The sequence below is a fragment of the Capra hircus genome, chromosome 11 (genome assembly GCF_001704415.2).
Source record: "Capra hircus breed San Clemente chromosome 11, ASM170441v1, whole genome shotgun sequence".
Classification (NCBI taxonomy): Eukaryota; Metazoa; Chordata; class Mammalia; order Artiodactyla; family Bovidae; genus Capra; species Capra hircus.
The window spans coordinates 22,611,113-22,625,695 of record NC_030818.1 but is presented as its reverse complement, the minus strand read 5'-3'; the positions used below and the strand labels follow the sequence as shown (position 1 = coordinate 22,625,695).

The following is a 14,583-nucleotide window of genomic DNA, read 5'->3' as shown; positions in this document are numbered from 1 at the left end:
ATATAATTGTGACATTTTTGAGTTAACCTCAGAAGTCCCCTTCCTTTTTGTGTAATAGCGATGATGGATTTTTTTTTTTTTTTTTTTTTTTTTTTACTGCTTTGTCCACCCTTAGACATTGATACCCTTTTGGCTGGGAGCGTATTGGGAGATGTTGGTTGGGGCAGGGCTGCTTCTTGACAGACTGAAGAGATTGCCCTGAGAGTATTTGCAGAAGAGGTTGCCAGGTAATTGCTAAAAGGTGGGAGAGTGGGAGCCAGTTGTCTCCGGGAACATTGCAGCCCACAGGTTACCTCCCAGCTGCGGATATCTGTCCGTGTCAGTCTGCCATCCGTAAGATAAAACTAGGCTTGTTGGAAACCTTTTATGGGACTTTTGCTACCTATCCCCACATAGAAGCCAAGAGGTTTTCCATTGAGCTAGTCCAAGCCCAAATCCAATAGTTCTCAAAAGATTACTATATACACTCTCAGGTGTGGTAGAATGGAGCAGGGGATTACATCAGTCTCAGAGACAGACCGGGGTTTGAATCTTAGTTACTGTCTGACTTTCAGCAAGTATGTAACCTGTCTGAACCTCAGTCTTCCCACCTACAAACATGATTACAGTATATTGTTAGGGGTGCTATTCACACAGACTCTAATGGAAATGGCAATATTAGGAGTTGTATAACAGGGCAATGCTGGTTTCTGGAAGTATTAGATATAATAATTAGATATAGACAGATGTAAAAAATTTAGCATGGTGTCTGGGACAGTGTTTAATGATGGAGCTTGGGATTACCATCTCAGGCAATCAGCTGTGATTTGTGATTTGCTGTGGTGTCATTTTGAAATGTGCTTCACAGAAGGAAAATAGTTCAAGGCACAGAAAGCACAATATGCAAAGACCTGGAGGTAAGAAAGTGCTGTCCTGTTCAGGAATTGAGAGAATTCCCAAATTTTAGAACTCAAAGGCCAGATCCTGGAAGGTCTAAATAGCCTATTGAGGGGGTTTGCATTTGTCTTCAGGGCAATAGGCCATGAAGAGTTTTAAGGGGAGTGAGAGAGTGTGATGTGCATTTTGGGAGGTTTGTTTTGGCTGAGATGTGAGGAATGGAATGATGCGCCTTGGCAGCAATTTCAAGGGAGTGGTTCATTCTATCCACCCTGGAGACAGGCGCAAGTTTGTGTCTGTTCGGGTAGGCTCTGTGTGTTCTGTACTATTCCCTCTGAGCAAATTCTTAACCTTCCCGATCCTTACAGGTTACCAAAATGTTTTAAGTTGCTTTAATCTTCCCAAAGGTCACTGCAAATGTTTATTTTTCCTTTTTAAACTTTAGATCTTTACTATATCATTTTATATACCTGCAGGGCATTGGGATCATTGCCTTGATCAGACTTTTTTTTTAATAATAGGCAAATGCTGGCTTCCTTTTTTCTCTTCTTGTCTTTATAGTCTGTTCTTTAGTGAACCAGCAGAGAGATTATTTTAAAAGATAAATCAGCTCATACACACTTCTGATTGGAATCTCTCTGTGATTCCCATCTCCCTCACAGTCAATGCCAGTGTCTTACAGTGGCCTCGGTGCCCCTCGTGACCTGTCCCTGCTGGGTTCCCAGCTCCTGAGCCCTGCTTCTGTCCACCACTGCTTTTTCACCACACAGGTTTCTTCCTGGTCCCTAGACTATGCAAAGCACAATTCTCATCAAGGTCTTTGTACCTAACTTGAAATTCTCTTCCTGCAAGTATCCACAAATCTTGGGCCTCTTCTTCCTTCAGGACTTTGCTCAAACGGCACCTTATCAGCGAGGCCTTCTTTAAACTGTCCATTATAAAATCATGCATTCCATGTGTGTGCACATACTGACACACAAAACCTGGCACAGACACCATAACATACAGACTTCCCGTCCTATTGAAATTGCTCCCTACCCCCGACCATTACAGTGCTTTTTACCACCTGACATTTACATTTATTTGTTTGTTTCCTCCCCATTAGAATATAAGGTCTGCAAAGACAGAGACTTTAAAACAAATTCACTGATGAATTCTCAGGACCTAGAAGGGAGTCCATCATGTCCTAAAATTTATCTGGGCAGCTCTCATAAATCTGTGGAATAAATTGCTGCAAGGTAGTTAGAACTAGGTCTGCCACTGTTCTCACAGGGATGGTTCAGGGTTACCTTGTTTTAAGAAGAGATCCTACAACCCGCTCAAGCCGAGTCATGACTGAACGAGGAGATACGCTGACCATGAACTGCATATTTTAAAAATATGTTTCTTCTATTTTTCCACCTTTTACTTAGAATGGGGTCCAACCACCACAGCCCTCTGCTGTGTCTTCTTTAGTGTGAGGAAAATGTCAAAGCTTATCTCCCTATAGTGATGAGCTTTAAAAAAAAGTGGGGAGGAGGGTGCTTTAGGTGATGCCAGAATGTGCTGGGCCAGGTAGGGGTTCTCCTGGACCCTGGTGCAGTTTTCAATATAAGCCATCAGCAGTAAGCCTAGGGCAGAGAGTGTAGGTAAATGTGGGGATGACTTAGCCTGAGGCCACGAAGGGGTCTAACCCAGCTCTACATTTAACTTTATGTCAGGCCACAGGACTAAGACCTGACTCAGGCCCCTTCTTATCCCTATGTCATTGGATGTTATAACTGGCTTTCCAGACCAGAGTCACTCTGACTTGCAGTAGATCCTTCTTTGCCTCATTGTTCCACTCACCATCACCGAAATCCTGGAATCAGAGGTGATACAAGGTCACTGAAGGGCACAAACCTTGGTTACCTGAGCAGAGTGGTAGGTGGAGCGACCATGAACCTGGACTCCCACCCGTGGTGCTATAGCCATATCACCAGTTGCCTAACAGCCCTTTAATCCCATAGGTACTTTTGGTCACTGTCATTTTGCCACATGATTGAATTTAGCTGGAATTATTGCCCCTGTATTTTTAGGTCACTTGCGTCCTCTATGGAACTGATGTGTATTTTAGAATGACCATGAATAGTCTGACATTGACACACAGAAGGACCATTTATGGCTGGTAGCACTGATTTCACAGCCTGTCAGGCAAGACCTGGGCAGGACACACGCCCAGACCTGGGCCTGCTTATCTCCCTTTCCTGCCGTGGGCAGCCTGCAGATTCTAGAATGAGATCTGTACGCAGATATGAAGAGCAGCGCTTGAAGAACCAGATGCCCAGCTGCTAATGCATCAGAAGACCTGGTGTTGCTGAAAATTAGGAGGAAATGTGCTGTCATCAAAACATGCTTTTAAAAACTATACTTATCGTGTGGAAATATTGCCTTACAACAGATTTTTTTTTCCCCCTCAAGTGCAAATACCATTGAGCTTTGATTGCAGGCAAGCTGGAAGATTTCTCTGTGGTTCTAAGATCCATAGATTTGTTGTTGTTCAGTTGCTAAGTCATGTCCGACTCTTTGCAACCCTATGGACTACAGCATGCTAGGCTTCCCTGTCCTTCACTATTTCTCAGTGTTTGCCCAGATTCATGTCCATTGAGTCGATGATGCCATCCAACCATCTCATCCTCTGCTGCACTCTTCTCCTTTGTCTTCAGTCTTTCCCAGCATCAGGGTCTTTTCCAATGAGTCAGCTCTTCACATCAGGTGACCAAAGCACTGGTGTTTCAGCATCAGTCCTTCCAGTGAATATTCAGGGTTAATTTCATTTAGAATCAACTGGTTTGATTTTGCAGTCCAAGTGACCCTCATGAGCCATAGGACACAATTGCATTAAATACAGTGTAAACTGTGCCCCAGAATTTAAAGATCGTTACTAGGTCATGCATTTGTAGGATTTTTAGAGTCTAAACTTCAGAGCATCACTCTTCAGATGATTTTGGCAATGAAACAGTTTTTGGAAGGTTGACTGTGTTAACCACAGTTTAAAAGAAGATCTGCCTTAGCAACAAGGAAAAGATTATTTAATGCGTCAAAACTTTGTGCTTTTTCTCATTGGCTGTCAGCATGCTTGTATGTGTGTTCAACAAGCCAAGGATATAATTGAACGTTTTCTTCCAGTAAGTCAGCTGTGTACATTGCTCATTGCTCAGTAAATGGGACTACATGTAGAAAATCCACAAGTGGAGAGATTGGGCTGTAAACATTACCAAGGATTGCTTTATCACAGATGGATTCTTAGAGTCATGATTCACTGTAGATGTTGTGATAGTCAAATATAAACAAACCATTGGTAAATGTAATAAAAATAATTGGGTCACTTGAGTGCTTTGGGTCCGGATCTAATGATGTGATTTTTTTCCCCCACCCTCCCCCTTTCTTGTTCTCCCCAGTAGGTTGGGACAGTTGGAACTCTGCCATTGTCCAGCATGCTGCAGCCCCGTCTGTCACCCACCTTGTCGATGGGATTTCATGTGTTAGCCATGGTGGCTCTCTTGTTCTCCCATGTGGACCATATAAGTGCTGAGACAGAAATGGAAGGCGAAGGCAATGAGACGGGCGAGTGTACTGGCTCCTACTACTGTAAGAAGGGGGTGATTTTACCCATTTGGGAGCCCCAGGACCCTTCCTTTGGGGACAAAATTGCTAGAGCGACTGTGTATTTTGTGGCCATGGTCTACATGTTTCTTGGAGTCTCCATCATTGCTGACCGGTTCATGTCCTCTATAGAAGTCATCACGTCTCAAGAGAAAGAAATCACCATAAAGAAACCCAATGGAGAGACCACCAAGACAACTGTGAGGATCTGGAATGAGACAGTGTCCAACCTGACCTTGATGGCCCTAGGATCTTCAGCTCCAGAGATTCTCCTTTCAGTAATTGAGGTGTGTGGCCATAACTTCACTGCAGGAGACCTTGGTCCTAGCACCATTGTGGGGAGTGCCGCATTCAACATGTTCATCATCATTGCGCTTTGTGTTTACGTCGTCCCGGATGGGGAGACGAGGAAGATCAAGCATTTGCGTGTATTCTTTGTGACAGCAGCATGGAGCATCTTTGCCTATACCTGGCTTTACATCATCTTGTCTGTCAGCTCCCCTGGGGTCGTGGAGGTCTGGGAAGGTTTGCTCACTTTCTTCTTCTTCCCCATCTGTGTTGTGTTTGCTTGGGTGGCAGACAGGAGGCTTCTGTTTTACAAGTATGTCTACAAGAGGTATCGGGCTGGCAAGCAGAGGGGAATGATTATTGAACACGAAGGAGACAGGCCATCTTCCAAGACAGAAATTGAAATGGATGGGAAAGTGGTCAATTCCCACGTTGACAGTTTCTTAGATGGAGCCCTGGTTCTGGAGGTTGATGAGAGGGACCAAGATGATGAAGAAGCCAGGCGAGAAATGGCTAGGATTCTGAAGGAACTCAAGCAGAAGCATCCAGAGAAGGAAATAGAGCAATTAATAGAATTAGCCAATTACCAAGTCTTAAGTCAACAGCAAAAAAGTCGGGCATTTTACCGCATTCAAGCTACCCGCCTGATGACCGGAGCGGGCAACATTTTAAAGAGGCATGCAGCAGACCAAGCCAGGAAAGCCGTCAGCATGCATGAGGTCAACACGGAAGTGGCTGAAAATGACCCTGTCAGTAAGATCTTCTTTGAACAAGGGACATATCAGTGTCTGGAGAACTGTGGCACAGTAGCCCTGACCATTATCCGCAGAGGTGGTGATTTGACCAACACTGTGTTTGTTGACTTCAGAACAGAGGATGGTACAGCCAACGCTGGATCTGATTACGAATTTACCGAAGGAACTGTGGTCTTTAAGCCTGGTGAGACCCAGAAGGAAATCAGAGTTGGCATCATTGATGATGACATCTTTGAGGAGGATGAGAATTTCCTTGTGCATCTCAGCAACGTCAAAGTATCTTTGGAAGCCTCGGAAGATGGCATCCTGGAAGCCAGTCACGTCTCTACCCTTGCTTGCCTGGGATCTCCGTCCACTGCCACCGTGACGATTTTTGATGATGACCACGCTGGCATCTTTACTTTTGAGGAACCCGTGACTCATGTGAGTGAGAGCATTGGCATCATGGAGGTGAAAGTCCTGAGAACATCTGGAGCACGTGGAAATGTTATTGTTCCCTATAAGACCATTGAGGGGACTGCCAGAGGTGGAGGAGAGGACTTTGAGGACACATGTGGAGAGCTCGAGTTCCAGAATGACGAAATTGTGTAAGTTCTTTTTTTTTATACCTATGTGTGTGGTTGAGTGCGTTTGTGGTTGTGTGAACATGTGTGTGTTTTTTAAAAACTAAATGGTGAAGAAAGAATGGATTGGTTACTATACAGAACCACTTTCAAAGTATCAAAATATCCCAGCTTCTAGCTTATGTGCCACTGATCAATATACTATATATGTCAAGATCCTAATGTGCTTTCATTTTTACTTTTATGCATTTACAGTTTTTAAGTACATTTATAGATCATGGTGAAATGAGTCTTCTGACAGAATTTATGCACTTAGTGATCGGTTAAGAAACTTGTATTCTATCTTGATCATGTAATAGACACACAGAAAGGGAATATCACAAAAGTCACGTTATGTCCTAACTTCATTACTGAGTACAAATTGGGAAAGCCCCAAAATAATTTCCTGGCTATAAGGGTTGGCTGAAATGATTTTTGCTGCTTTTCTCTGACACTGTTTTTGTGATAGTATAATATTTCTGCTGAAATGCTAATGCTTAATTATAACTTAATGACCAATCCTGCCTTTTCAGTTTGATGCCCATGGGGAAAAGTCATTAAGTTCTTTTTTGGTTCTAGTCTGATTTTACTTTACATGGTTAAACAAACACTTTTACCCTGTTGGCATAGGGATGATGAGAGAAATAAAATTCTAAGTGTCTGAAATGACAAGGAGCAGGTCAGAGAAAAGAAGTAGGAAACAATTAAGTTTTCCTGTTGACACTTTACAGTGATATTTGCCAACGCTGTAACACAGAATATCTGATTGTGTGATGATTCCTCCGTTGGCAGAGGATGTTTAGAGAGCTTTTCCTCCTTCCTTGCCTAAGGCCAGGGGCATTGCACTCACCAAAAGCAAACCAGAAAATATGACTCAGTCAATAATATCCAAACTGCAAGGATGGAAGAAAAGGAACTGTTTATAATATCTGCAGTGAAACATTCATTTTATTCAATATTTGAATATTTTCAAATGAATGATTATGTTGATGGGATCATTGGCAACTTAGGAATTTCAGGATAAACAATATAAAATATAGTTTATGAAAATGGTTAACTCTTGTTAATGGCATGTGACATCACAGGTGCATTCTCTTCAAGATGAAATTTCTTCTTCTGTAAGTGTAGAGAATAGATACAAGGATTGGGGGGCGGTGCAGAGGAAACAGATTTTCCTAAAAGAGGCTTCCAATGTCTTTCACCTCTTTGACACTGTATTTATTGAGATGGGCAGTGTGCTATCACAGTGACATCTAAGAGAGATTGTAATAGCCTTCCTTGGATGTGTGTGTGTGGAGAGCTTTTGCTCAGTATCTATTTTACATTGGTTCTCATGCGGTTAACATTCCACTTAGTGAGACGTGTTTTGTTGGGACAGATACTTTACTGAAAGAGGGTAATAGGAAATGAATATCCTGCACACCCAAGGATGGATTTTCCCAAAGGCCTGTGTTGATTATGTTCCTGCCCGCATTAGTGCATAAACTTTATTTCTTTGCTGGGAATTCTTGCTCATTACATTTCATAATCATTTCAATTATTGAACCCTCTTGTATTAGATATGCTTTTACATGGATTACAAGTGCTACTGCATATTATTGAAGGAATACTGCATGTTATTAAATGAACTCACAAGGGCAGCTCTTGAATATGACCAAATTGGTATTTTGTTCTGTTTACTCGTTTTACCTAGGATGTTTTCTCAAAAAATGCAATATTGCTTTCTCTTGAGAATAATGGCTCTGTACTTGTTTGAGAGGCAGCTTTCCCTGTCTAGTCTGGTGTCCAGGACTTCTACCAAAGCATAAATACATTTCTTTTGGGCAAAGTGTAGTAGAAGAAAAAAAGAGACAGTGGTTCGATGGTAAAATTTAGTCTGTCAAACTCTATTTCAAACATTCACCCTATGCCATTAAATGGATTTAATTCTTGCTATGGAAGGAATATTGCCAGATTTCAGCTTTAGAAATTTAGACATCTTGTGAAAATTGGTAAGAATCAGTGGAATTATCAGCATCTCTGTGTATGTGTTCTTAGGAGTATTATAGATGAATAGCCATTCCTAGTTCTATAAAATTCTTCCTATCTTTTGTGTGGTAAGTTGAAATACAAACTTTTAGAAATGACAAAACGTTATTTATAAGTGTAATGAGAGTACATCCCTGCATTTTTTCTTTCTAAAATTTTAAGGAATTTTCATCTTAGTGTTATAGAGTTTTACTACCGATAAGGTTTGAAGATAGTTAATAGGTCTATTACTTGAATAAATTTGTTGCGGTGACTGGTACTTAGCCTTAATCTAGGCACCAAAGATTCAAACAAAATGCATCTGGGAAAACATGATATTATCAAATATCCCTTATTCTATTTTTTTAAATGGGTTGTTTCTCCTCTGGTCGTTGTTTCCAGTGTCAGGTCCATACAGTCAGATCCAAGTTAAAAAGAGTCTGTCTTCATGCAGTCTAGGTGAAGTATGTAGACACAACTCAGTTTTTATCTTTTACAATTAATTTATATTTCATCCAATTACAAAGGTAATCTCGAGAGATGACGTTCTCAAACACCTAAAATACATGGATGGGACTGTGGATACCCCTCAGCTTTAAAATTACTGCAGATGGTGACTGCAGCCATGAAATTAAAAGTCACTTGCTTCTTGAAAGAAAAGTTATGACCAACCTAGTGAAGTCACTCAGTCGTGTTCGACTCTTTGAGACCCCATGGACTGTAGCCTATCAGGCTCCTCCATCCGTGGGTTTTTCCAGGCAAGAATACTGGAGTGGGTTGCCACAACTTAAACAGCATATTAAAAAGCAAAGACCTTACTTTGTCAACAAAGGTCTGTCCAGTGATGAAATTCCTGTCAAGCTATTTCAAATCCTAAAAGATGATGCTGTGAAAGTGATGTACTCAATATGCCAGCAAATTTGGAAAACTCAGCAGTGGCCACAGAACTGGAAAAGGTCAGTTTTCATTCCAATCCCAAAGAAAGGCAATGCCAAAGAATGCTCGAACTGCTGCACAATTGCACTCATCTCACAGGCTAGTAAAGTAATGCTCAAAATTCTCCAAGCCAGGCTTCAGCAATACATAAACCGTGAACTTCCAGATGTTCAAGCTGGATTTAGAAAAGCCAGAGGAACCAGAGATCAAATTGCCAACATCTGTTGGATCATGGAAAAAGCAACAGAGTTCCAGAAAAACATATACTTCTGCTTTATTGACTATACCAAAGCCTTTGACTGTGTGGATCACAACCAGCTGTGGAAAATTCTTAAAGAGAAGGGAATACCAGACCACCTGACCTGCCTCCTGAGAAATCTGTATGCAGGTCAAGAAGCAACAGTTAGAACTGAACATGGAACAACAGACTGGTTCTAAATCAGGAAAGGAGTACATCAAGACTGTATATTGTCACCCTGCTTATTTAACTCATATGCAGATTACATCATGAGAAATACTGAGCTGGATGAAGCACAAGCTGGAATCAAGATTGCCAAGAATATCAATAACCTCAGATATGCAGATGACACCACCCTTATGGCAGAAAGTGAAGAAGCACTAAAGAGCCTCTTGATGAAAGTGAAAGAAGAGAGAGAAAAAGTTGGCTTAAAGCTCAACATTCAGAAAACGAAGATCATGGCATCTGGTCCCATCATTTCATGGCAAACAGATGGGGAAACAGTGGCAGACTTTATTTTTTGGGGCTCCAGAATCACTGTATATGGTGACTGCAGCCATGAAATTCAAAGATGCTTGTTTCTTGGAAGAAAAATTATGAATGACCTAGACAGCATATTAAAAAGCAGAGACATTACTTTGCCAACAAAGTCCTGTCTAGTAAAAGCTAGTCATGTATGGATGTGAGAGTTGGACTATATAGAAAGCTGAGTGCCAAAGAATTGATACTTTTGGACTGTGGTGTTGGAGAAGACTCTTGAGAGTCCCTTGGACTGCAAGGAGATCCAACCAGTCCATCCTAAAGGAGATCAGTCCTGCATATACATTGGAAGGACTGATGCTACAGGTGAAACTCCAATACTTTGACCATCTGATGTGAAGAACTGACTCGTGAAAAGACGCTGATTCTGGGAAGGAGTGAGGTGGGAGGCAAAGGGGAGGACAGAGGATGAGATGGTTGGATGGCATCACCGACTCAATCAATGGACATGAGTTTGAGTGGACTCAGTAGTTGGTGATGGACAGGGAGGCCTGGCATGCTGCAGTCCATGGGGTCAGACACCACTGAACAACTGAACTGAACAGCTTTATTAGATAGTTTTTTAAATCTTTTTTTTGTTTGTTTGTTTAATGATATGCATGAAGCCAGAATTTATGATGCTTTCCACAGCATCTTAAAGCGATTCCTGGAAAAGCCTGGATTTAAAATATATCTAATTAAGAAGTCATTAACCAAGGTAGAAATAGAGTTCAATCTGATCAGGGAGGGAGATTAAAATACAGTCAGATTTATTGATTCATTGTTTTCAAGAATAAGATAGATGCCTAATCTTTGACCTCAGTTTTAGTGTAGAAAAAGTCATTTAAATGTATAAAATAGGCATGTCTGTCTTCATTCATATTTTTTTATAAATGAGTTGAATTATTTCAGCTTGACCCTTTTAAAGATCAAAATCCATATTTTAGGAAAATACCATTAAGTGGTAAGTGCCGCTTGTGGTCTCAAATAAAATTTATTCTCAGCAAAACACTTGAAAATTACAATGCAAACACTCATTAGACAGATATAATTAACAATTAACACATGCTTTTGTATAAACACAATCAATGACAAATACTAAACCCATGCTAGCTAATCCTGACTTTCAACAGGGAATTCTATCTAATGTTAACAGCTAATAAAAAATAAATGAAGAATATGCTAATTTGATTTGTGGTTAGGAAGGTGACATCCAAAAATTTGAAGTGCTACTAATGTTTGTTCTTTAATGATGCTAGTTTCTTGGTAGTAATTATAGAAAATGTTGTTCGGTGTTTCAAGGTCTAACATTAGCTTGACTGTTCTGGAAAATGTTAAGGTTAATTAGTGTAGATACAAATCAAATTTAATTACTTAGTTATAGCTCAACAATATCATTTTTGGAAGATTACTCAAAACATCATGAGCATTTACTGCTATATATTTAAAATGCAAAGTTGGAAAATGAAGTATGTATGTCACTTAGCAAATCATTTTACTGGGAGTTTCTAGCCATAATTTGTTAAGCAATGGATCTGTCCAAAATTAATTTAGCTTTAGAGAATATTAATGTTTACAAGTTTGATTGCAACTTCATTACTCTAGCAATACAATACTTATTGTATTGCTAATACAATAGCAATAGCTATTAGCAAATAGCAAATACAATATGTAAGACATCTCAACAAATATAGCTCTTGGATGCAAAATATTTACATGACTTTTTTTTGAAAAATATGTAGAAAAGAAATTCCATATAGGCTTTATGGAATCGTAATTATATTCCAGGGAAAATAAGTGCTTTGTTTTTGCTATTTATATTACCAGTATTCTTTTCTTGCTCTATAGAATACCAAGGAATAAAGACTTCGCTATAGGATAAAACAATTCAGAGAGTAGAACAAGAAGGCAGTCAGCTATAAAAGAATGAAAAAAATATTAAGAAAAATTTGAAATGATCAGAAAAAGAATAATAATTGTATTTTGGGGGAAATCAGAAATGGTGAACAATACTAGAGAAAATAGTGTTAGACAAAAAAGACTATTAGCTCATACTACCTTGAATCCAACATATTCTAGATTTACTTTGTGGCAAAAATATTTATCTGTGACATTTAGCCAATTAAAATGATGGAGGCATGACACCTTACATTGATAAAAAATTTTCCCAAGTAATATAAAAATTTAGATGGAATAATTTTAGGGTTTTAATGGACTTCCACTTTGGATTGTCTTTTCAGACTGGAATATTTATCTCTTTTAGAAGCAAACCACATGTAATATCATTTGAGAATCTAAATTATAACTATAAGAAATGTTTTTATAAATGCATATGTTTTCATGAATGCATAACTACTATAAAAAATAAGACAGGGTAAGAGCCAAAAAAAAAAAAAAAAGATGAGTTCTAATTGACTGCTGCTGGGAACCTAAATTGATTATGTGCAGAAGGGTTGTTTACCATGTCAACTAGGTTTCTGCCTTTGCTACTGTAATCTCATTTTCCCACTGCAGATTAGAGTTTGGGGTTATAATAGAATTATGTAAAGAAATTTTATCTTAGCAAATGAGATGTCTTAGTTTAGACACACTGAAGTGTTTATAGGACTGCCTTCTGAGTCATCATTCAAGGCCATCACATAGGGGGCTGATTGATTTTCTGGTTCAGGATTAGAGAAGAATTTATTTATCAATCAGTCTGTACATACTTACTAAGCTACTAATTTGCACTCAGCACTGGACTAATTATTTTGAAGGAAACAGAAGAAGTATCTCCGAATACTCTAAAATGGGGGATAATGAGATAACATTTTAATCAGTATAAATATCATTCCAAAGATAAGCCATAAGTTGTAGGAGAAGCCTTAAGTTGGGGTAAAATATTTGCATTTGCAGAAGACATAATGGAGAGAAAAGTGATGTTCATTTTAGGATGGAATCATAACTTGGTAAACCTGAGTATGGACATTTTCAATATATTGGATAGTTCTCAATAAAAGACTCAGTGAACATTAATTTTCTTTCATAAAATTTTATTTTTTTAAATTTTGGTTGATTTACAGTGTTGTTAGTTTCAGGTGGGTAGCAAAGCAAGTGTGTGTGTGCGCGCTTATTTTTGGTTATATTATTTTCCATTATGGTTTATCATAGGATGTTGAATATAGTTCCATATCCTATAGAGTTGGACCTATCCATTCTGTATATTACTATTTTGCATCTGCTAACCCCAAACTCCCCCTCCATCTCTCTCCCTGCCCCACTTTGGCAACCACAGGTCTGTTCTCTGTGTCTATGAGTCTGTTTCTATTTTGTAGATAAGTTCATTTGTGTCATATTTTATATTCCACATATAAGTGATATCATTTGGCATTTGTCTTTCTCTGTGGGCCTTCTCTTAAGCATGATAATCTTTAAGTCCATCCATGCTAAATAATGGCATTATCTCATTTAATGGGATTTTAAATCATTATGAAGGCATTTAAATTAATCTGAGTATATATCCCTTTAAGCCAGTCACAAACTGACCAGTGTTGCATTAGTCTACTTATATGAGATGTCTAAAATAGTATATATCACTCATAGAAGCAAGAGCAGGATGGTGGTTGTCGGGGGAAATAGAAGGGAAAATGGACAGTTGTTAATCAACAGGTATAAAGTTTCAGTTAATGCAAAATAAGTAAATTCTAGAAGTCTGCCATACAACGTCATACCTGTAGTTAATAAAATTGTGCCATGTACTTAAAAATCTTTAGAGAGTTGGATCTTATCAAGTGCTTTTTACTACAATAGCATAAAAATTTTTAATTGTTGAAAAAAGGAAAGTGTGTGATCGACTTAAAAATCAGCTTATGTGCTTGCCCCTCTGTATCTCAATGCCTCTTATTGTTTATAAACAAACTTTACAAGATTTCTAAAAAAAATATTGCCAGTATTTTCTTTTGCACTTAGTGGGATTCGTCCTTGGTCTCTAGAAGCAGTTTTGATTTCCTTTAGTGCTGTAGCCACTGGAATAGTCCTTAGCCCATTTTCCCTCCCCTCTGGCTCCATTTTCTCAGAGTTTAACCAGTGTGTAACCGTCATCTCAGTAGAATCCAAGTAGATTTCACATCATACTGTGAAGTAGGGAGATATTTTCCTTGGTTTTCTTTCCTGAGGACCCTGGTAACCCATGAAAAGAGATTTAAGCATGCTGAATTCTTTGGAATGGAGCCACCTTGAGGGTATAACACCTATGATAGGATTTGATTTGTTGTTTCACTGCTCTTTGTTAGCCAAGGTGTAGAAAATTGCCTGTGGATTAGTGTCTTGAGAACCATAGAGGTTTTCCTGTAAAGTATCTCCACCATGTTTTGCCATGGTTACTGAAATCCACTCACTGGAGATTCATCCTTTGGGATGAGAAAGCTGTTAGGTCCCTGTGTGTGTGTGTGCCAAGCCGCTTCAGTCATGCCCAACTTTCTGCGACCGTATGGACTGCAGCCCACCAGGCTCCTCTCTCCATGGAATTCCCTAGGCAAGAATACTGGAGTGGGTTGCCATGCCCTCCTCCAGGAGATCTTCCCAACTCAGGGACTGAACCCAAGTCTTATGTCTCCTGCATTGGCAGGTGGGTTCCTCACCACTAGCGCTACCTGTTAGGCTGCTATCATGTTCTAAAGGCCGTGCAGCTCTTAAGGGTTATCCTTACAACAGCAGGTGTGGCTCTGTGCCCAGTGGTGGGAAAGGAAGCAAGGACACC

The 14,583-nt window shown here is 39.6% G+C and overlaps 1 protein-coding gene across 4 annotated transcripts in view; it reads left to right on the top strand.

The window, feature by feature from the left end:
• Positions 1–14,583, top strand: part of SLC8A1 (solute carrier family 8 member A1) — a 382,769-nt gene that overhangs the window by 18,886 nt on the left and 349,300 nt on the right. For 3 of the 4 annotated variants that reach the window (XM_018055163.1, XM_018055162.1, XM_018055161.1), the window contains one exon: positions 4,299–6,130. In XM_018055163.1, the coding sequence (XP_017910652.1) occupies positions 4,299–6,130 (1,832 nt within the window). Of the gene's footprint in view, positions 1–4,295; positions 6,131–14,583 lie in introns of all 4 variants that reach the window. The other variant, XM_018055160.1, reaches the window with a different exon arrangement.